This window comes from Myxocyprinus asiaticus, chromosome 28, assembly GCF_019703515.2.
Source record: "Myxocyprinus asiaticus isolate MX2 ecotype Aquarium Trade chromosome 28, UBuf_Myxa_2, whole genome shotgun sequence".
NCBI lineage: Eukaryota > Metazoa > Chordata > Actinopteri > Cypriniformes > Catostomidae > Myxocyprinus > Myxocyprinus asiaticus.
Window position 1 is genome coordinate 29,116,184 of NC_059371.1, and position 22,189 is coordinate 29,138,372.

Here is a 22,189-nt window from a genome sequence, read left to right on the forward strand (position 1 = left end):
CATGAGAGTGAGTAAATGATGAATTTTCATTTTTGGGTGAACTATTTCTTAAATAAAGGTTCATACGCATAGCAAAGAAAAACAACACTGGATCAACTTGTTCAATAAAGACATAAAAAGGGGTGTTTTTCTGTTACTATGTTTAATCAGATCCTCTATATTAATGACATTGACAAAGCAAGACAAAAGATAATTTACAAACTTCCTCACCATCTTACATATCAAGGAAGCTTAAATTAGCTTCTTCCAAATAGTTTGTCAATTCCATTTGTTTGATTCTAAAGACACAAAAAGCTAATTGAAATGTATTCAACCTGTGAGGTCTTACATATATCATTAATATTGCTAGTTTACACAAGCAGATTCATATGACGGCTTAAGTGCATTTTTGTCACGAATTGTGATGATCCACACAATCTATACAAATGCAGTATAAAGTCACAATACACAGTTATGTAAAGCTAGTATAGCACCACAGTGGCATAATTTGGGCATCTATCAAGGTAGTAGTGAGTTTAATAATAGAAACAATCCTCAGTGTAACAACCAATATCAACAGCTAAATAAGAACACAGACAAAATTACTTGAAATTGACAGATATTTCTGTGTATGTTTGCTTTACATAGTTGCATTCAATGTGACCAGGTTTACTTTTACATTAACTTGATGTGATTGCTAAAGCAACAATGGATGGAGATGGCACAAAATCAAGAGGCAATTGGGGATGTGTATAGTCATTTATTTATTTTTTAATGTCTCATAATTTCAAGGGCACTAAAAGTTATTAAGTTAGTAGCTGGTGGAATAATATTGTAAGCTATTTCTAACAAATTGCTAGTAAGCAGTGATAGTGATATTAACTAATTTATGTTCAGACATGCCATAAAATATAGTATAAAACATGGAGGGAAATAATGCATAGCTATCTCTTTCCTATAAAGTATGACATAGTCTGAAGCTTGGCTTTTGGACATACAGTACTGTGCAAAAGTTTTAGGCACTTGTGAAAAATGTTGCATAGTGAGGATGTCTTCAAAAATAATGACATAAATAGTTTTCATTTATCACTTAATGTCATACAAAGTCCAGTAAACATAAAAAAGATAAATCAGTATTCGGTGTGACCACTTTTGCCTTTAAAACAGCACCAATTCTCCTAGGTACACCTGGACACAGTTTTTCTTGGTTATTGGCAGATAAGATGTTCCAAGCTTCTTGGAGAATTCACCACAGTTCTTCTATCTATTTAGACTGTCTCAATTGCTTCTGTCTCTTTATGTAATCTCAGACTGACACGATGTTCAGTGGGGGGCTTTGTGGGGGCCATGACATCTGTTGCAGGGCTCCCTGTTCTTCTATTCTAATCTTTTCTACTTGCAAAAGTAATGTTTGGGAGTCTAAAATGAATTTTTCCTATTGACACACTAAAGCTGAAGATATAAATAACCATCTTAAGACAAATGCTTTTGTGAAACATCTTATATGCCTAAGTCTTTTGCACAGTACTGTATATGCACTACATGGGACATATTACTTTAAGTTAAATAGTCATGTGCTAATCAACAGACAATGAGCACCCATTAAGTGTAGATGATCGATAATAAGCTCTAATTAGATGTGTTGTCATTGCAGTTGCAAACAACTGTCTGTCCATCAAACTCTACATCGGCCCAACTTCAGGCAAAAGGGAAACACACAAAAGCTGTGCAAAACAGCCAACAAAACCATGTAAAACCATCAGCACAAGTCCTAACATGCTCGATACGTTTGTGCTAAACAAAGTATTTTACATAAACAGTAAAGACATTCATAGACGAACAGACATTCCGATTAATTTTGCATAGCTTCTGAGACTTGAGTGTTAAAATCACAGTATTGTTTTAAGTTTTGAAATAAAAAGACAGTGGTGTCTTTCACAGTCCTCTGAGGTCATCTCCTGTCTTCGATTAGTATGTTTGAAGAACATGAAGTTTGAAGTCCTTACATGTTGCTGTTGTCTTGCCAAATCAAACTTGCTGGATAGCACAAAGCATGTGAGCAATGAAGCACATTCCATTATCAACTGAGCATTTTTTGGTACATGTGTATTTATGTGGGCTAAGGTGAAATATCTTGACATTCGTGAGCCATAAGTGCTGAAACAAAAATAAAAAGATTAGCACCCATCTCCATATCATTCAACATTTTTGTACACCAGGATGTATCGCTCATTTACACAATATTGCAGTCCTGACAAGATAGTTATATGGCTTTAGTTTCTACAAGAGAAGAGTTGCTTTGGCAACCATAAACAAACACAAAATATCAATGCCGTGTTCTAATAGTATTTTTGTTATTTAAAAGAGCTGTTTTTCCACAGTTAAACTTTTTTTTTTTTTTTTTTTTTTTTTTTTAACCAAGTAAACATTTGTTTTAATCAGCTTCCATTTTTGTCTGTCAAACAAAAACAAAACTGAACAAACAGATCTAAAACATTTTTAAACTTGTGAGGAATGAGAATATTAGTTTTAGTAAACTCTCCTGTACCATGGAGACTGTTACTAATTGGCCTGAGAGCCTTATTAATGAGGTATAGCATTAAGTCTGTGCAAAGAGGGGGTGACATGGAAAAATCTTTTTCATTCCTTCTCATGAACTCTAAGTCAAAACTGCCAAGAATATGCCTAGGTCATATTTTACCCCAAAATCAAATAAATAAATAAATAATATTTAGCATAAAAGAAAAATCAACCCTATTTTTAAGAATATTAATAAATGCATTTGCATTGTCACATTTTCATGGCAATTAAGTATATTTTCCCCTCCTCTAAATTCTTAGTCTTGTAATGGAAAAACAAAAAACAAATTCTCATTAACATAATTGAAAAAAATACATAGTTTACAGCATTTATAAATCATAGTAGTATTGGTTGTACAGAATTTAATTTATACAGTATTACTGAAATGAGAATAAGATTCCTTCACATTACAGTAATGAACATTTTGGGGTACAATTATCTTAATTGTCATTAAATGTTTGTCACAATGCAGAATATTTCTATTCTTAATTTTCCTTTTGACTTTGAAAAAAAGAATCATATAATAAAGATTATACAAAATATTAGCACAAAACAATGCTCTCCTAATATGCCTCACAGTTCAATAATCACACAAAATCGGCTATCTTCACAGATGGCATTACAGTTCTGCCATCTCGAACAACTTGTACCCATAAAATAAACACCTGAGTATAACTAGAAACAAGACATCTGGAAAGGTAGGTAAGAACGTACATATAAACTAACAATGTCTATACACATACTGAGGTTTGCACAGAATGTTTAACTTTAATTCTGACAAACTGTACATACATACAAAACGGAAAGAAAAAAAAGAGCCATTGAAAATAAATGTGAATAATTTTGTAAGGCATTCACCTACCTTTCAAAAGAAATAAATACATTCCCATTAACACTGAATTTCCAGATTCTAGTGAAGAGTACAAGGTGTGGAGAGGCTTTGTCCGATAACCGTTTAATTGAATCTCACATTCCAAAGAAGAAAAACACAGATGAAAGGAGCTTAGTAAGAAGAGGAGATGATATGGATTGAGGGAAGGAGAGCAAAGGGCAATTTCAAGCCTCTCTCTGTCTTCCCAACCAAATCAGTAGATGTCTGGAAGTTCAGAGTACCTCCTGTCAAAGTAGCCACCCTTGTAGATCCAGTCTGCAGCTCCAGTGTAAGGATTACTGCCTTGCTGGAACCATCTGAAAAGTGGGAGGCCATAATTTTGGATCAGCAAAACTGACTCAAGTATCGAGCACAACAGTAGTTACAGAAGTAAACATCCAATTCGCAATCTTCATAGAGAAAGTATATATATATATATTTTTATCAATAATAAACAAACCTTTCAAGACAGATCTACCATGAATTCAGAGGTTCTTGAACAATAGTACAATGTAGTTCAACATTATTAAAAAAAATTTTTTTTTTAATTATTTGCCAAATTCCTGTTGAGGTACTACACTACCCACAATCCTGAAGAGAAATTCACCAATCAGAGAAGTCAGCCTAACAATGAAACTTGTCATCTCTACAGCTGTGATTTTATTGCTGGCCACCAGAGTCTAGGTAGATAACGTTAGCTAACAATTACAAGTCTTGAACCTTGGTCTTTTTTCCAATTTTCGAATACTTACTTGCTTCAAATGAAATGTTGTAACATTGTGATTTGCAATGTCAGAGCTGGTTAGTTTGAAATTGCTATGGAGAAAATGAATGGAAAATACACTTCCAGAATTACACTGTAAACATGTGTGGCCACAGATAACAAAAAAAAAAAAAATTCACCTGGTGGACCACTCTTCCTCGTCTTTAGCACGCTCTCTTCTAGCAGCTCTCTGCTTCTCTTCCAATCTCTCCTTCTCTTGACTTGCAGTGTCTGGAATTAAAGAGCAGGTTCTAAATTTAGGGTTACTAATAAGTGGAGCACCATCCAGGAACTAACTTATTGGACAGATGGTAACAGAACAGGCCAAAAGGTTTAAGTTTTCCATACCTATATCACCATTCTCCATAGCTCTGATGTCAGGACGCAGACGACAGTCTGTTGGTGACAAGACTCCAACCATGCCAGGCTCCAGCTCATTGAGTGTCATGGCAAAGCTGGTAAAATTATACATCTGAACAGAAACAAAAGAAAAAAAGACAGAGAACATCAAGCTGAAGTGCCTATGGCCCGGTTTATATCTGGTATTAACATCATTTTCGGGTGATCCGATAACAAGTGGACAGCGCTGAATACAGGTATAAACAGGGACCAAAACATTTTATGATCTGGTCATTCCAACTACATTCGGGGGTAGTCTGAAATGCATGTGACCATATAGCATTTGTATTTTAAATGCTAACATGTCCTGGTACTGTATGTTCAGGACAATGGAAAAGGACCGCCTACTCAATTTATGGAATAGTTCACCCAAAAATTAATGAAATGAAAATTGTGATTGGATCACTCAAAACAGATGCTAATTCCAACATAATAGTACAAATGTGAGAGAGATTTGTTTTGGGGTACCTGTGTGGAGTGTGGCGGTCGAGGGGCTACTCTCCACAGCAGCGTGCTACCTGGGATCATAGCGACTGTTTCCTGGACGTCTGGCATCTCGTCTGCATCATCACCGCCTGGGCTCTGCTCCTAATAAACACATACACACACACACATTACAATTAATGCTTTGTCAAATGTTCATGAGGACTGTTAAATACTGCAGATCCAGCAAGATCAAGAAGCCAATCGACTAGGAAATTGGACTGATGTGATCTAAACTGTAAACTCTACTATGATGAAATGTCAATCTGTGACTTGGTTACTGTAGCTGGCAGGAGGTGAGTGACATTGCTAAACCCCTTGTCTTTACCTTCACCTCTGTCTGAAATTGCATGTTAAAACAAAACAGAGAAACAAAAAGTGATTTCCAGGTAAATGCACCATGTGATAAATTCCTAGGAGAGGAAATGTTTATATTTTAGTAAGCTCCCTCAAAGACACATTATGTTGGGACTACAAACATCAAGGAACCTTCAAAAATGTTATTATAAACAGTATTAAAAAAAAAAGATCTAAAAGAGATCTGAAACAGAGAAACAAAAGCAAAGTGATTTCGGAAATGTATATATACAGGTGCATCTCAATAAATTAGAATGTTGTGGAAAAGTTCATTTATTTCAGTAATTCAACTCAAATTGTGAAACTTGTGTATTAAATAAATTCAATGCACACAGACTGAAGTAGTTTAAGTCTTTGGTTCTTTTAATTGTGATGATTTTGGCTCACATTTAACAAAAACCCACCAATTCACTATCTCAAAAAATTAGAATATGGTGACATGCCAATCAGCTAATCAACTCAAAACACTTGCAAAGGTTTCCTGAGCCTTCAAACTGGTCTCTCAGTTTGGTTCACTAGGCCACACAATCATGGGGAAGACTGCTGATCTGACAGTTGTCCAGAAGACAATCATTGACACCCTTCACAAGGAGGGTAAGCCACAAACATTCATTGCCAAAGAAGCTGGCTGTTCACAGAGTGCTGTATCCAAGCATGTTAACAGAAAGTTGAGTGGAAGGAAAAAGTGTGGAAGAAAAAGATGCACAACCAACCGAGAGAACCGCAGCCTTATGAGTATTGTCAAGCAAAATCGATTCAAGAATTTGGGTGAACTTCACAAGGAATGGACTGAGGCTGGTGTCAATGCATCAAGAGCCACCACACACAGACGTGTCAAGGAATTTGGCTACAGTTGTCGTATTCCTCTTGTTAAGCCACTCCTGAACCACAGACAACGTCAGAGGCCTCTTACCTGGGCTAAGGAGAAGAAGAACTGGACTGTGGTCCAAAGTCCTCTTTTCAGATGAGAGCAATTTTTGTATTTAATTTGGAAACCAAGGTCCTAGAGTCTGGAGGAAGGGTGGAGAAGCTCATAGCCCAAGTTGCTTGAAGTCCAGTGTTAAGTTTCCACAGTCTGTGATGATTTGGGGTGCAATGTCATCTGCTGGTGTTGGTCCATTGTGTTTTTTGAAAACCAAAGTCACTGCACCCGTTTACCAAGAAATTTTGGAGCACTTCATGCTTCCTTCTGCTGACCAGCTTTTTAAAGATGCTGATTTCATTTTCCAGCAGGATTTGGCACCTGCCCACACTGCCAAAAGCACCAAAAGTTGGTTAAATGACCATGGTGTTGGTGTGCTTGACTGGCCAGCAAACTCACCAGACCTGAACCCCATAGAGAATCTATGGGGTATTGTCAAGAGGAAAATGAGAAACAAGAGACCAAAAAATGCAGATGAGCTGAAGGCCACTGTCAAAGAAACCTGGGCTTCCATACCACCTCGGCAGTGCCACAAACTGATCACCTCCATGCCACGCCGAATTGAGGCAGTAATTAAAGCAAAAGGAGCCCCTACCAAGTATTGAGTACATGTACAGTAAATTAACATACTTTCCAGAAGGCCAACAATTCACTAAAAATGTTTTTTTTATTGGTCTTATGATGTATTCTAATTTGTTGAGATAGTGAATTGGTGGGTTTTTGTTAAATGTGAGCCAAAATCATCACAATTAAAAGAACCAAAGACTTAAACTACTTCAGTCTGTGTGCATTGAATTTATTTAATACACGAGTTTCACAATTTGAGTTGAATTACTAAAATAAATGAACTTTTCCACGACATTCTAATTTATTGAGATGCACCTGTATATATATGTTACAGAAATCTTTCAAAAACAAGCTATTTTGGGATCTCAAAACATCAAGGGAACATCACAAAAATGTGATTAGGGATCTGAAAGTGTTGTATGTTTCAACAGTGATATAAAAACCATAACACTAATTCCAAGTAACAGTGAGTTTCACAATAAAAAGAGATCACTCCCTGCTATCCAACAGCAAATTTTCTGAAACATTTTTCAGTTGATATAGCACACAGAACATTTATAAGCTGTCTACTATGGTAGCAAGTAGTAGACCTCTAAACGAGGATGTTTAAGAGCCATTGCAGACTTCCATGTGAAAACGGAACAGAAAATACATTACGACTCCGCAGTAAGAGATAAATGACTAATGCATTTCACCTGCTTGTGTTTCTTGGACTCTCCTCCACTCTTCTTCTCTGATTTCTTGTTTGCCTCGTAGACTTTTGGCTCAATGCTGTACATGCACTCAGTCCACTTCCCGTAGACAACCCGATGTTTCTTTTTACTGAAATACATCCAAACAAAATGAGCCACAAACAAAAGCATCAAATCCAGAAAAAAAACTCCAAGGACAAATACATCAACAAATAGCCAAGGAAAACTGTACATACAATGTCTAGGTCTACTGTCAATTTCATTTCAGAAGCATTTAGAGTTATAGAGACAAGACTGTATGCAGTGTGTACTGTTCAGGCTGCGAGCCAGATGGCATTTGATCCGAATGTCTGCTCACCTCTTGTCCTGGATATGTCCCTCTACTCTATGCAGCTCTTTGCCAAACATGCCACATGGCTTAAAATTCAGCACACACTTGTCCCCAGTGCTAAAATGAACAGACAGAAGGTTTCTCAGCCAAAAGAAGGCACATAACACTGAATAAAATGTGATCAACACTAATGCCTGATGAAATGTAGATGGACAAATTGCACGGTACTTGATAACCCTTCTCAACGCTATAAGCGTGAATCTCATAAAAACTGTCCAAAAATACCCGGGTCATATTTCACCCCAAAATAAAAGATAAAAATAAGAAGTTGTATTTTACATTTGTAACATTGTGACCATCTCTCCAAACTGTCAGAAGCCTACTGAAATGCAAAGAATTACACTCATTACTGTATATATACTCTCAGTGACCACTTTATAAGGTACACCTGTACACCTACTTATTCATGCGATTATCTAATCAGCGGGTCTGGAGCTTCAGTTAATGTTCACATCAACCATCAGAATGGGGAAAAATGTGATCTCAGTGATTTCACCTGTGGCATGATTTGTAGTGAGCAGAATGCACAACATGTCGAACCTTGAGACGAATGGGCTACAACAGCAGAAGACCACATTGGGCTCCACTTCTGTCAGCCAAGAACAGAAAGCCTAGGCTGCAGTGGGCACAGATGGGCACAATGAGATGCTATTCTGCTCTCTACAATTGTATAAAGGGGTTATCTGAGTTACCGTAACCGTTCTGTCAGCTCGAACCAGTCTGGCCAATCTCTGTTGACCTCTCTTATCAACAAGGCGTTCCCGTCCACAGAACTGCTGCTCACTGGATGTTTTTGTTTTTGGCCCTATTCAGAATAAACTCTAGAGACTGTTGTGCGTGAAAATCCCAGGAGATCAGCTGTTACAGAAATACTCAAACCAGCCCATCTGGCTCCAAAGATCACATTTTTCCCCATACTGATGGTTGATGTGAACATCAACTGAAGCTCCTGACCCGTATCTGATTGATTTTATGCATTGCACTGCTGCCACACTATTGGCTGATTAGATAATCGCACGAATAAGTAGGTGTACAAGTGTCCCTAATAAAGTGGTCACTAAGTGTATATTCTAATGAACAAATGTAATAATAAAAAACACAAGGTCTCAACTCAAGCCCTTTTTAGCCCTCAACTCAAGCCCCTGCTAGCCCAGCTGAGTTATTTCCATTGGCAACATAGAATGTTAACAAATGTAAGCCTAGGGGTCTGCACTCTTACATTTTGGTTTTATATGGCCAAGTACACACTACAAAGATTCGGGAGTGACAACCGCATTTAAATGCGGGAGTGAATCCCCTAATTTTTCATTCTATGTGTGTACGAATACAGGACTGACTCACAATTGCGATGATTTACAAGTGATAACCATAGCAATGATGCAGCGTCTCACGGCAATGAAACATGACTGCCACCAGTTTAACCCGTTTTGTGTTTGCTGTTTTTGAGCAAAGAGATTATCCACCTGAGTCATGTCATCATCCGGCAATGTTTAAGTAGCTGCCTTTGACAGCATCACTGTGTTTTGTTTATGCGCATCTAAATGGCTGTTGTTAAACAGTGCGCTCTCTCTGGACTTTAATGTACGGGTAACTGAGGGGCTGATGAGAGAACCTACAGTAGAGAGAGAGAGAGAGAGAGAGAGAGAGAGAGAGAGAGAGAGAGAGAGAGAGAGAGAGAGACTGACTGGAATATATGAATGAGTGAAGACACATACCTCTGTTTCTGTCCTTTGAAATGCGGTTATCACTACCTGAATTTTTCGGAAGTTAATTTGTTCGTAGAATGTGGTTGTCACTCTAATATTTTACCGAATTTAGCTGTAGTGTGTACGTGGCCTATTAGACCGATATAAGTTTTTATGTAACTGACTGAAACAACTAACTTGTAAGACTAGTCTAAAACAGTTTTATGCAACCGGCCCAAGACAGGAAAGGAAAGAGATGCAATACCTGTGGTTGACAATCTCCACTGTTCCATACTGCTCAATCCACAGTTTACCCAGGATAACATTATGCACACAACACATTGGATTTGTCCATGTGTAAGCCTCTCTGTGCCTGCAAGAAAAGAAGAGTTAGTTCATCAATAATTCATGCCTAAAATCTCCACATAAAACATGTTGTAAGTAATACCACTGCAATAATGAATGGACATTCCACCATGTTACAGACTTAGCAGATGCTGTTTCCAAAGCAACTTGAGGCAGATGGAACAAAGAAAGTCCCACAGCAACAACCTACAGTTATGTAACTAGCTCTATGGTCCAACTGTGAGAGAGGGTCTCAGTGTCTCTAAAACTACGTTAACACACTGTGCTAAGTAATATCACATAAATGAAACTCACTTGGACAACTCAAGCGTCATTGTGCCTTTAGGCTCCGCCTCCACACTCTTTCCCCAGAATTTCAGTTTAGGGTAGATGGAGCCGTGAAATGTGAAGTCCTGATTGAGCGACTCTGCGTACAAGGCACTGATTGGCGGATGGTGACTCACCTGTTCTGAGACTATGCGATAACCCTCATCCTCCCTGAACACAGAGACATCTACTCAATCTCATATGAGATTAATTGGTGCAGATTAATATTTACATAAAATGTTGTTGAGTAGTGTTTTCAATCAAATAGCAACTGAATGCACAGCCTTCAACTCTGAATGTACTACCTTGTGAGTTCATAGGTCTCTCCTAATAAAGGGTTAAAAGGTTTTCCAGTTCTGTCCCATTGTGATGCGACAGCAGAAACGGCGAATGCGGCAACAAGCTGACAAATGAGAGGCAATGGTCAAATCAGCACTTGATATTCGAATTTCATTGTTATGTACACATGTGAGAGACAAATATAAAGGAGGCACTAACCTGCATACGCTCTATAGAGTCTGAAAGTGTGCAAGCTTTATGGATGAGGTTCGCATGTTCCATATACTCCGTAATTCTCTGCAAGAAGCTCAGAGGTTCGTTGAAAACAATAGGCATTGTTATCTTGGACAGCTCCTATAAAGATAAAGGATTCCCAGAGAAAAGATAAACAAAATGGCTTGGCAGGTGGACAACAATATCAGAATTTAAATTATAATGTCTCTTTTATGATTTTGTTACTGTGCACTCTTTACTAAGCTGCCATTTACAAAAAGCATATTTCATGCACTCACCATTCCAATGCATTTTTTTAGGAAGCTCCATACACTGAAGTCATTTCTGGAGAACATGGGTGCTGGCAGAGTAGTTCTGAACAGACAGAAACATATGTATTTACTGATAAAGATTAGGTTCCCTGCTGCTGGATTTTATTTCACATAGGCATTAATCTATCACCTTACCGTCTCTCCCATACTCCATTCTCAGATGGCACTTTGCCATTTGCTGTCTGCTTGCTTGCATAGATGCAGGCATCTTTAAAGCTGACTTCACACGAGTCATCTGATTCCAAACCTGAGACAGAAGCAGAGATTTGGCCATTAAGTATGTGAGAATGGTTGTGCTTGCAATGGCCTACTGAATAGTGCACAATTTACATTAGAATGCTACAATGTTTTCATATGACCTCATCTTGTTGGGAGGGGAAAAAAACAATTGTTTTGCATTTTAATCGAATATGTAAAAATGTCTTAGCTTTTGTCAGTTCGATCAAATAATGAGTGAAGAAAGAGATGGCTGATATATCTTCAAGTTTATTCAGCATACTGGAAAAGGAAGGTCTAGTTTAGGATAGGGCTAGGTATTGATAGAGATTTCCCGATTTCAATCACAAGCTCTCGATTCGATTTGATATAGATTTATATGGGTATATTTAAGTTATAATGTCCCTTTTGCTTACATACGAAAGAAATTCTCTCCCAGCTAATGCTGTTAATTATACAGAGGACCTTCTAAATAGGTACATTAAAAAAATATTAATTTTACTAATTATATTTTATTAGTTTTTCAAATGGGTTGCATGGATCTAGTCTTTGGACACGCATTATACGGAACAACTTTTACACTCAACATGCAGTGAAAGGATCTCGCTGCGGAATACTTACAGTATATTCATTTACAACTACACAACACAATAACTGGTGAGTGAAATATGAACATTTACCAGCCAGCTGACAAATATATAAAGTACTGTGCAAACGTTTTAGGCACTTGTTAAAAATGTTGCATAGTGAGGATGTCTTCAAAAATAATGACATAAATAGTTTTCATTTATCAATTAACATCATACAAAGTCCAGTAAACATAAAAAAAGCTACATCAATATTTGGTGTGACCACCTTTGCCTTTAAAACAGCATCATTCTCCTAGGTACACCTGGACAGCTGTTCTTGGTTGTTGGCAGATAGGATGTTCCAAGCTTCTTGGAGAATTTGCCACAGTTCTTCTATCTATATAGTCTCAATTGCTTCTGTCTCTTTATTTAATCTCAGACTGACTCGATGTTCAGTGGGGGGCTTTGTGGGCATCATGACATCTGTTGCAGGGCTCCCTGTTCTTCTATTCTAATCTTTTCTACTTGCAAAAGTAATGTTTGTGAGTCTAAAATGTATTTTTCCTACTGACACTAAAGCTGAAGATATAAATAACCATCTTAAGACAAATGTTTTTGTGAAACATCGTATGTGCCTAAGACTTTTGCACAGTACTGTACATTTTAATTACATAGCACAAAATTTAGTTGCAAATAGAGCTGTGTCGATACAATCAAATATCTATATATCACGATACTTTTTCCTCACAATATTGTATCGATTCTTAGATCCATGTATCGTGACATATTGTGATATTTTCAGTGCAGTCATAGACACTTCTATGAGGCACGAAAGAGACTGAAACTGATCCTGTAGGATTAACGGTTTCTCTCACGGACATGCTGGACCTCTCTCAAGTGTTCTTCATTTGTACAATCCCAATGTCAATTCTTAAAATGCCAAGATCGCACTTTCTGTCTATCTGCAATCCCCTACAATTATATGTGCATAAATACTTCCCATATGCTACAAAAAAAGTCTGCGATTAGGCACTGGCTGGTAATTGTTTTTAGATTTCACTCAAGTGTTTGAGTGGTGTAGTGGCGAAGCAGTTCAGCACCCAGATATTTTCAGTGCGTGCTGAAAGTAAAAGCTTTGACTCTTTCTGTGTCGTGCGAGTCCAAGCAAACCATTTGTTGTTTAATAATATATCTTTTAATAGCTTTTCTGCTCTCTACAATCAGTTATTTATCAAAAACAACAAAAGAACATTTAATTCTAACCACACATAGCATGAATGCTGTAAAGAAGCCATTCGACCAAAACAAAAACTACTTTCAAAGTTCCTGCCACAGGACATAAAGAGACAGTCCCGTTTTAGCACTTGTTCTACTTATATAAGTAAATACTTGTAAATAGTACAAATTAGACATGTAAACAACAAACATGTAACAATATACTGAATATATGCAATATAATATAAGCAATTTCAATACATCATATTTGTTAATGAAATACATGGACTATATTTAAAAAAAAAAAGGTGGCTGCCGATACCCAGCCCTAGTTGCAAATGCAAGTGATTGCATCTCATTGCAGTGGAGGGTTGTAAAAGGGAGTAAAAGACCGATCTTGGGATTTAAGAATCGATATCGAGGTCGTTCAAATGAAGATCGCAATGCATTGGAAATTCAATATTTTTACCCACCCCTAGTCCAGCACGTCACATTGTGGGATACAGTATTACACACAGTAAGCTGTTATACACTGCTGCTCATTATGCCAAATGTAGTAGGTCATCTGCATAGTTTATGCAGAAAATTTGCAGACTATGCACAGTATGCATATTAAGTAATGCAGCAATAGAGCGCAACAGTGCCTGTCCATTATTTCATCCGTCTTGATCCCGGAAGTAATTTTCTTATTAATTTTTTCCATGGGGTTTTCATAACATTCCTCATAAAAAAAGTTCTGAGCCATGAACCAAACCAACCAGCTCTGAGGTAAACCACTATATTACAAGCTTTGATTTGAAGCAACAACAAAAAAAAGTTAAACGTGATTTTTTTTTTTTTTTAAACCCAAAACTTGAAATAATGAGGAATGTTGGCTTCAATAGAATACCATCGAACAACCTCACAGCTCATGGTACGTCTATCTTTAAAGGATTATAAATTACTGTTTAAAATATATTTGTCCATGGAGAAAGTAAATGTGATTTTCCTTCCAGAACCCAAATGTGGCGCTCTATTGTAAGAGAGGAACTGATATTAATTTATCTTTGGTTGCATCATATTAACTTAAACTTCATTCACGTACCTGTCTCAGCATCATAGAACTCTTCTTCGCTGTTCATGATGGACAGTTACTGCTGTTTATGTCAATCAGAAGGCATCGTTTCTCAAAGGCAGGAGCCTGAATGTGTTCTGTAAATCAAACCAGAGAACCAACAACTGAGACAATGTTTGTTTACGTTGTATGTTTCATAATTAAAAAAGACATAGGGTTTACAAAGTTGTTAAGATCAGGATGTACAGCTGGGTGCCATCCTTCCAACTAATAAAAGATAATCATTAAAGTAAAGGAAAATACTATGCCTAATGCTGGCCCACACTCCCTCCACCCCCTTATGCAACATACAGAACGAATCCAATCACACAACCACCTCACTGCAGTCCTTAAACAACTGTGCTTGGCAAAACCATCTAATTCTATAATGGCCAGTGGAAGCTCTTGGCAAAGAGAGAGAGGGGACGTCAGCATCCAAGGATCATTATAGCAACTGACTGTATTGCTTTACTATGTGGGCTTAGTTCCTGAATGGTCTCTTTACATTAATATGACGCAAAAGTCCTAGTAGCACACACAAACAAAAACAATACAAGGCTTTAAAATACAGGATCATATTTCTAGCTCCTCTTCAGACCGCAACTTATACCGCTGTTTAACAACAAAATGCAAAGCAGTTTCAAAAATGATTGGCATTTTAACGGAGGGGAGGACCATGCAAATTATTTGAAACAAGGAAAGGCAAAGCAGACACTATGGTGACAGCTATCACAAATTCAAATACCTATGTGGTAAACTGCCCGCAGAGAATGTCTCGTCTGGGCTGGCTGAGCACCACGAAGCCCTAGCTGTTTTGTAACCATACAGATTCAAGGTAGCTCAGCTGAAATTAGTGCAGAGACAGTTGTGACTGACCACTGTGAATTGGAACACAGACCTTGGATCCTGAATGGAAGGCTTAGGAAATGAGCTGTAAACTGGTTACATCAGTAAGCCACAGTCTCTGCCTGCTCTAGGCTACAAAAGACAGACACAGACTTTCAAACAAAGAAGCCCCTAAGCATGTAATCACATTTACAGGAATGTTTGCCATTAAACACTCATACACTGTATCTGCTTATAACTAAACATGCTTTAACTGTATTATTTAGACATTAAATAATTCAGTTAATAAAACAGACTTATTCAGATATATAAACATATGCAATATCACACCAAAATCAAGTTAATAGTATTTCTTAGATAAGCTAAACTGTCTGCATTGTTAGGTGCACAGTTTGGCACTTTGACTCTGATGAGCTGTTATAGCAGCAGTGAAACAAGAAAACTAATCTTACAATTCACTGGAAGATGTCTATAGTGACTATGACAACCACATGAGAAGCTGCTTCTCAGAATAAGATGAAGTTTCTGGATACACAACAATGGTGCCTAGAAAAACTAATACATTTCAAAGCAACAATAGCCATGTCTGAGATCCCCAAATGTAAACTGGGTCATTCATTTTCAAGCTAAAGACTGAAAAAATAAAGACATTCTCTATACAAACGTAGCCTAAAAGGAATAGTTCACCCAAAAATGAAAATTCTCATCATTTACTCACCCTCTTGACATCGCAGATGTGTATGACTTTCTTCTGCAGAACACACATAGACTTTTAGAAGAATATCTCAGCTCTGTAGGTCCATGCAATGCAAGTGAATGGTAGCCAGAACTGAAAGCTCCAAAAAGCACATAAAGCCAGCATAAAAGTAATCCATATACAACTTCAGTGGTTAAATCAACATCTTCAGAATCTATATAATAGGTGTGGTTGAGAAAGAGATCAATATTTAAGACCTTTTGTACTATAAATATCCACTTTCACGTCTTCATTCTTCTTTTTTTGCGATTTGCGTTCTTCGTGCATGTTGCCACCAACTGGTCGGGGCTGAAGGTGGAGATTTATAGTAAAAAGGACTTTATGTGCTTTGTGGACCTTCACAACCATTAGGGCTGCAAATAACGATTATTTTGATAATCGATTAATCTAACGATTATTAGACCGCTTATTCGACTACTCTGCGATTATTGCAATGATTAATCATTAGCTCTTAACCGACTATTCAGCTTGTGCCCCGACTTAAATGGTTGTACTAAATGTGCATACTAACAATAAAGAGGACAAAATACCTCTAAATGACATTCACTGAATTAAAGGGAAAAAAAACTTTTTATTAAGTTTAAATCACTAAAGAAATTCACTATAAAAAATCCTACTGTTATCAAGTGTTTTTGTCTTGTTTTCCATTTAAAATTGTCTAAAAATCCTTAAAACAAGATACATTTACTTGTGAAGCAACATATAAGATATGTAGACTTGCTTTAAGAGAATGTATCTTATATATAAGTGTATTTTGTATATAAGTGTATTTTTTCACTTGGTTATACTTCTGCGAGTGCAGTAAAGACAAAATATACTTATATTCAAGATCTATTCTCTAAAAGTAAGTCTGAATATCTTATATGCTGCTTCTCAGGTGAATGCATCTTTTTTAAAGGATTTTTAGATATTTAAAAATATTTGTATTTTTAATATTATATTCAACATTCTTCTGCAGTATAGCTGATAAAGAAAATGTACGTTGTTTTAAAGGAGTTTTAGTTATTTATATTGGAAAACAAGCCAAAATAAAAACTAAACACAAACATATTTTGTTGCAGTGTGTAATGGGGCAAAGACTAGCCTCTCTCACCTTTTTTGTTCACTTCAATCCATTTTTAACTCTTTTAAAAAAAAAAAAAAAAAAAAAAAAACCTCTCTCTTATTAATAAAGCTGCATATTGCCAATTTTCTTCATGATAAGAAATGCACAGTGACACATATTATGATTCAATAAGTCACGAGCCATCACGTTATAATCTAGCTGCATTAAGCGTGCACGCTGGAGGGACAAACGTCCCCGTGACAGAGCGTGACTCAGCCGGGTCCAGTTTCAATCTCTCCCTCTTAGATCGGGACACTTCACGCAACTCATAGAAGAGGCGCTGACTGCACAGAGAAATGCCAGTTTCAGAGTTTTTAGTTATTTACATGATCTGCTTTCGTATGATTTGAACTTTAATAAAGCTACAATGCATTAAATATAACTGCATTTTAGATGTAACGCCAGGGTGTTCCAGATCCGCTTATTCCACAACGAGAGTGCTTCTGTATTTACTTATTTTGTATTTTTGTATAATTCCCTCATACTTTGCGATCTACATCACCTGAAGCTGTTTGGAAAGGTTAGAGTGTAATTCTTCCTCTTCTCAGTCAGGCGCGAGCTGCAGTGCTGCTCTCACGCGTCATCATTAAAGTTTAATGTGATCTCATGTTATGATAAATGAGATCAAACGACTATTCGACAACGAAAATTTTTGTCTACAATAATACGTATCCACCCAAGGATTTTTTGCGAAAACGTTTTAGCGCATCAAAATATAGGCCTAGCTGATTGAAACGCAAATTATCGCAAAAATGTCACAAGTGTCGAAATATTATTTTTCTGTTTAACTCTAGCACATAAACTCTGTCGATACTTCAAATGTTGCGAAAAACTGGTTTGGAAACACTTTTTGTCGAGAAAATTGGCATTAATGTAAAAATGTAGTCACATGACAGAATTTACACCAATCGTTAGCCTGTGTTAATCATGACGACAGTATACATCCTTGAAAGCCAATTTATTGTACGTGATTATGGATTGATCTGAACGGCATATAGATCCACTTCCAGGAGTGCCAACACAAATATCTCGATTATGCACATCGACAAGCGCACGGAGAACAAATGAATGGCCACTCTTTGCGATTAATTTAATCACGGTTGCCATCCGTTTATTTACTAAAGTTGCTTTTCCACACCATTCAAAATAATAGACGGCAGTCACGAATTAGCCCACAGTACAAAAACCATATCATTTCTGTGCACAAAGAAGTTTTAAATGAAAAATAAATACACAATACTAGAAGAAAAGCTTCAGAGAGCTTTTTTGGAACACTAACATATAGCCCAATATTATAAAATTATTGTTTTACTTTTTAAAAAATGCCAACAAAATTCCCTGTATTAAATTAAATAAATTAGCCTACCAAATGAAAAGCATTCAATTAAACAATTAATTACCAAACAAAAAAAAATATATATATATATATTATATATATATTTTATACCTATATATACCTCTTCTTTACACAAACTTATTGGCTGAATGACATTCTCAGAATGTTCTGCACTTTTTTCAAGACTATAAACTATCAGAACTATTTGTCCAATGCGGAGTTTACTTTCAGAAAATGAGCTTTTGAACATTTTAAAACTTTTAAATATTTTAAATGTAACCCTCTTTACCTCGGATCGCATTTGCTGAGCTTCTTCAGAAAATGTAAATTGCATTATGATGCTTAAATTAATTTTAGATAATATTTTATTGTCGACGTGGTCGATAACGTCGACGAAACGTTTCAGCCCTAGCCACCATTCACTTGTGTTGTATGGACCTACAGAGCGGAGATATTCTTCTAAAAATCATAATTTGTGTTCTTTCAAAGAAAGAAAGTCATACACACCTGGGATGGCATGAGGATGAGTAAATAATTAGAGAATTTTCATTTAAGTGTGAACTACTACTTTAAGACAGCTAAATGTATTGCAATTATGGGTGACAAACCAGAAAATTAAGAATCACACATTTCTTGGTATTTGTAGTATTGCAATCAACTGACAGATGGTTGACTGAGCATCAGTCTCTGTCTCACTTGTACAGGCGTTATGAGTGGCATTGTAAACACAATGGAGCAGACTGAAGGACCAACCAAAACAACAAATGTGTTTAATTAATCCACATATTTCTCAAGATGAACATCTCAGTCACTCCATTTAGGTATCACTGCTTTGTTCAGTTCGTGGCCACATGAACACGGTCACTAAGCATCTATGAATACAACAAAACACACTTATCGCGCGCGCACGCACGCACGCACACACGCACGACACACACACACACACACACACACACACACACACACACACACACATATATCATAGCCTAGCCAACCGTGCATGAGGGCAAGCTGACATGCATTACGCCCAGTAAGATATACAAACAAAACTGATACTATGATTAACTTGACTTGCTCGGCATCTTCAAACAATATCCACTGTGGACGGCAGGCACGCAGTATGTGGCTCGAGCTGTTTTGACCCGCGGTTAGCCCCTAGCCTTGGCCAATAACAAACACGCATATTGCTTAACAACCCGTTGGATAGCATTAAAACATATCATATGTTACAAAATAACACGCCTCGTAACCTCAATCACGCGTGGCAGGCTGTATAACGTACGTGTGTTGCGTTACCTTTCAATAACGTAAAGCTCGATCGCTCCTTTCTCCGATGGGACAGACAACAAGCGCCCAGTTTGGGAAGACTGACACAGAGGCGGAAACATTTCGCAAGAACGGGGGACTGATAGGATTGGAGGGCTGTGGAAGGGTCCAAACCGCAGAGGGGCGGGGACCAGTGTTGATTGACAGGAGAAGTAGCCAATTGTAAAAGGATACCCCTCTTTGAACGCACGATATTAACCTCTGGAAGGGGTGGGGTTACGTTGAAGTTATATAAAGGGGTCGGTACTAAAAAGGCAGGGATGTGGGTTATTTATAATCCTATCGCCGTTGGCTATAGCAGTTCATGAATAGGGAAATTAGAATTCCTTAGTTATCAGAAAACACTCTGAGATGCACTCTGGATTATAAAGGCATACAGAAGAAAGCTATCGCTATAACCTATCTCTTGTAATATGAACTGCCAGTCAGTAATTAGATTGATTTTCACAAACCTTACAAAGTATCATTGCTTTCAAAAAGTAAACATAACGTTACAGGTGCCTAGCGGTTCTAGGCTCATTTCGGACATAAACAGCCTGCGGTTCAGAGTCATCTGAGCCGATTCAGTCCTCATGATTCAGTCCCATTCAGTGATTCAGATCAAACAAACTTTGTCTTTTTGTCCCATTTTCAAATCCTTGAAAAAAGTATGTAATGTTTTGATTAACCTCGGAGCTGGCTGGTATGGTTCATGGCTAAGAACTCTTTTATGAAGGATTTTATTATAAGTCTTTGGAAGAAATGAATGAGAAAAATACTCATGGAACCCAGGCGGCTGAAAAAGTGGGCAGGTACTCTTTACTGCCCGGCTTGGCGTAATAAATTGAACCTACAGGGTGTGCAGCAGAGAGCATTTAGCAGAGACAGGCCACTTCTATTTAAATAAATGGGAGAATTTGGAACGCCCTACCAAGGAGCTCTAGCGCCCAACTGTCAACGGATGTAGAAAGGAAATCCTGCCGTACAGGTAAAAGAGCCAATCACCTTTTAGATACAGACATCACCTGTCAATCAACTCGAGAACGCGCATGCGCTTTAGCTATAAAAGCCGGGAAAATTGCGTTTTTTCAGCGTAATATGAGGTAAAGAAGCACAAGTCATGATACAGGTTTTGTCAGATTTTACTGCTAATTTGGCATATGTCCTTGGACCGTAATCTTGACCAACCGTTTTTGAGATTTCGGTATTTCCCCATTCAGCTACATAGGAGCTGCACTGTCATGACTGGAAATAGCCTCCCGAGAGCGTTCCAAAGATGGCGAGAGTGGACTGACATGCTATGTAGTCTTTGGTGTGCAGCTTCACTGGGGCCTGGGGTAAGAAGCCCCGCGATGGCCGCCGATATTGAACGATAGAAACGACCGTGGCGATTAAAACGAGCGAGGGGGAACGCCATGTTCATTTAAAGCCACTAGATGGCAGAACAGTATCATGATACTTTGAGTTTATTGTGTAATGTGCCTCTGAGGCACGGTGGTGAACTTTCTTTCTTTTGAAACCAACTGATTAACATATAGAAAAGAGATTTAACTATTATCATTTTATAGATTTTATAAGTAAATAAAACTGAGAATATTGTTGATATCATTATTAATCATAAATATATTAATTATAGGCTACCATACACAGGGTTGGGAGGGTTACTTTAGAAATGTATTCCACTACAGATTACAGAATACATGCTGTAAAATGTAATTTGTAATGTATTCTGTTAGATTACTCAAGATCAGTAACGTATTCTAAATACTTTGGATTACTTCTTCAGCACTGGTAGATTTTTTCACTTGTTTTGACTATAAAAACTCTTCCAGTACAGTAAGACAAAATACACATGTTGAAAATACATTCTCTGAAAAACCTAAATATCTTATGCAGTGTTGTTTCTAAAACAAGATAAATCAAATTGATCTTGTTTTAAGGATTTGTAGATATTTTTACAGGAAAACAATACAAAAATTATTATCAAGAATACGATTTTTGCCCTAATATCAAAGATCATACTAGAAAAAAAGAAATTATGATCCAACGTGAATTTTCTTGATAAAAATATATGATTGTGCCTGGTAACATGTGCGTGTAAAATGGCTAGAAATAACATTTTAGCTTAGCGTAAAGCTAACAATTTACACAAGGTTTATTTCTATTTCTTGTGCTCCAAACTTACTTCAAACTTACTTCTCTGTCTGCTCGTATTAATGTAACATCATAAGAAAGTGTTTCACCGCTGTTCAAATGCACTTTGGATCACATCATTTATATGTATAAATGTTTTCCATCTGAATGGACTAAAAATTAAATGAAACAAATGACAATAAAATGCAAAGTAATCTCTTCAGTAATCAAAATACTTTTTGAATGTAACTGTATTCTAATTACTAATGATTTAAATTGTAACTGTAGTTACAAACTGTAGTGTACAGTTACTTATATTTTATATTTTAAATACGTAATCCTGTTACATGTATTCCGTTACTCCCCAACCCTGACCGTACATAGACTAGCCTATAAATTCAAGTCATTTTTATTTTTATAGTGCTTTTC

At 37.0% G+C, this 22,189-nt stretch overlaps 1 protein-coding gene across 6 annotated transcripts; it reads right to left on the bottom strand.

Moving 5' to 3' along the window:
* Window positions 1–137: 137 nt before the first annotated feature.
* On the bottom strand, window positions 138–19,755 carry LOC127419192 (oxysterol-binding protein-related protein 2-like). 6 transcript variants are annotated; one of them, XM_051660387.1, is made up of 16 exons: window positions 19,619–19,683; window positions 15,843–15,960; window positions 15,177–15,256; window positions 14,270–14,376; window positions 11,321–11,432; window positions 11,153–11,228; window positions 10,860–10,994; window positions 10,667–10,764; window positions 10,350–10,532; window positions 9,955–10,062; window positions 7,972–8,061; window positions 7,617–7,743; window positions 5,061–5,180; window positions 4,542–4,665; window positions 4,334–4,424; window positions 138–3,747 (listed from the first exon to the last, which is right to left on the bottom strand). In XM_051660387.1, the coding sequence occupies exons 4-16, from the start codon at window positions 14,304–14,306 to the stop codon at window positions 3,645–3,647; spliced, it is 1,404 nt and encodes a 467-aa protein (XP_051516347.1). In that variant the 5' UTR covers window positions 14,307–14,376; window positions 15,177–15,256; window positions 15,843–15,960; window positions 19,619–19,683; the 3' UTR covers window positions 138–3,644. The 6 variants fall into 6 exon arrangements, 5 of the variants coding, with proteins under 5 accessions (XP_051516347.1, XP_051516350.1, XP_051516346.1 ...); XR_007893623.1 differs by lacking the exons at window positions 15,177–15,256; window positions 15,843–15,960 and having other exon boundaries at window positions 138–2,136; window positions 3,422–3,747; window positions 19,619–19,755; XM_051660390.1 differs by lacking the exon at window positions 15,843–15,960 and having other exon boundaries at window positions 19,619–19,738.
* Between the last annotated feature and the right edge of the window lie 2,434 nt (window positions 19,756–22,189).

Coding starts and splice junctions, on each gene's coding strand:
- LOC127419192 (XM_051660385.1), bottom strand. CDS start 14,306: ATGAACAGCGAAGAAGAGTTCTATGATGCTGAGACAG. Junction 7,744..7,971: donor GGACATATCCAGGACAAGAG/GTGAGCAGACAT, acceptor GATGTATTTCAG/TAAAAAGAAACATCGGGTTG. Junction 5,181..7,616: donor AGTCCAAGAAACACAAGCAG/GTGAAATGCATT, acceptor TGTGTTTATTAG/GAGCAGAGCCCAGGCGGTGA.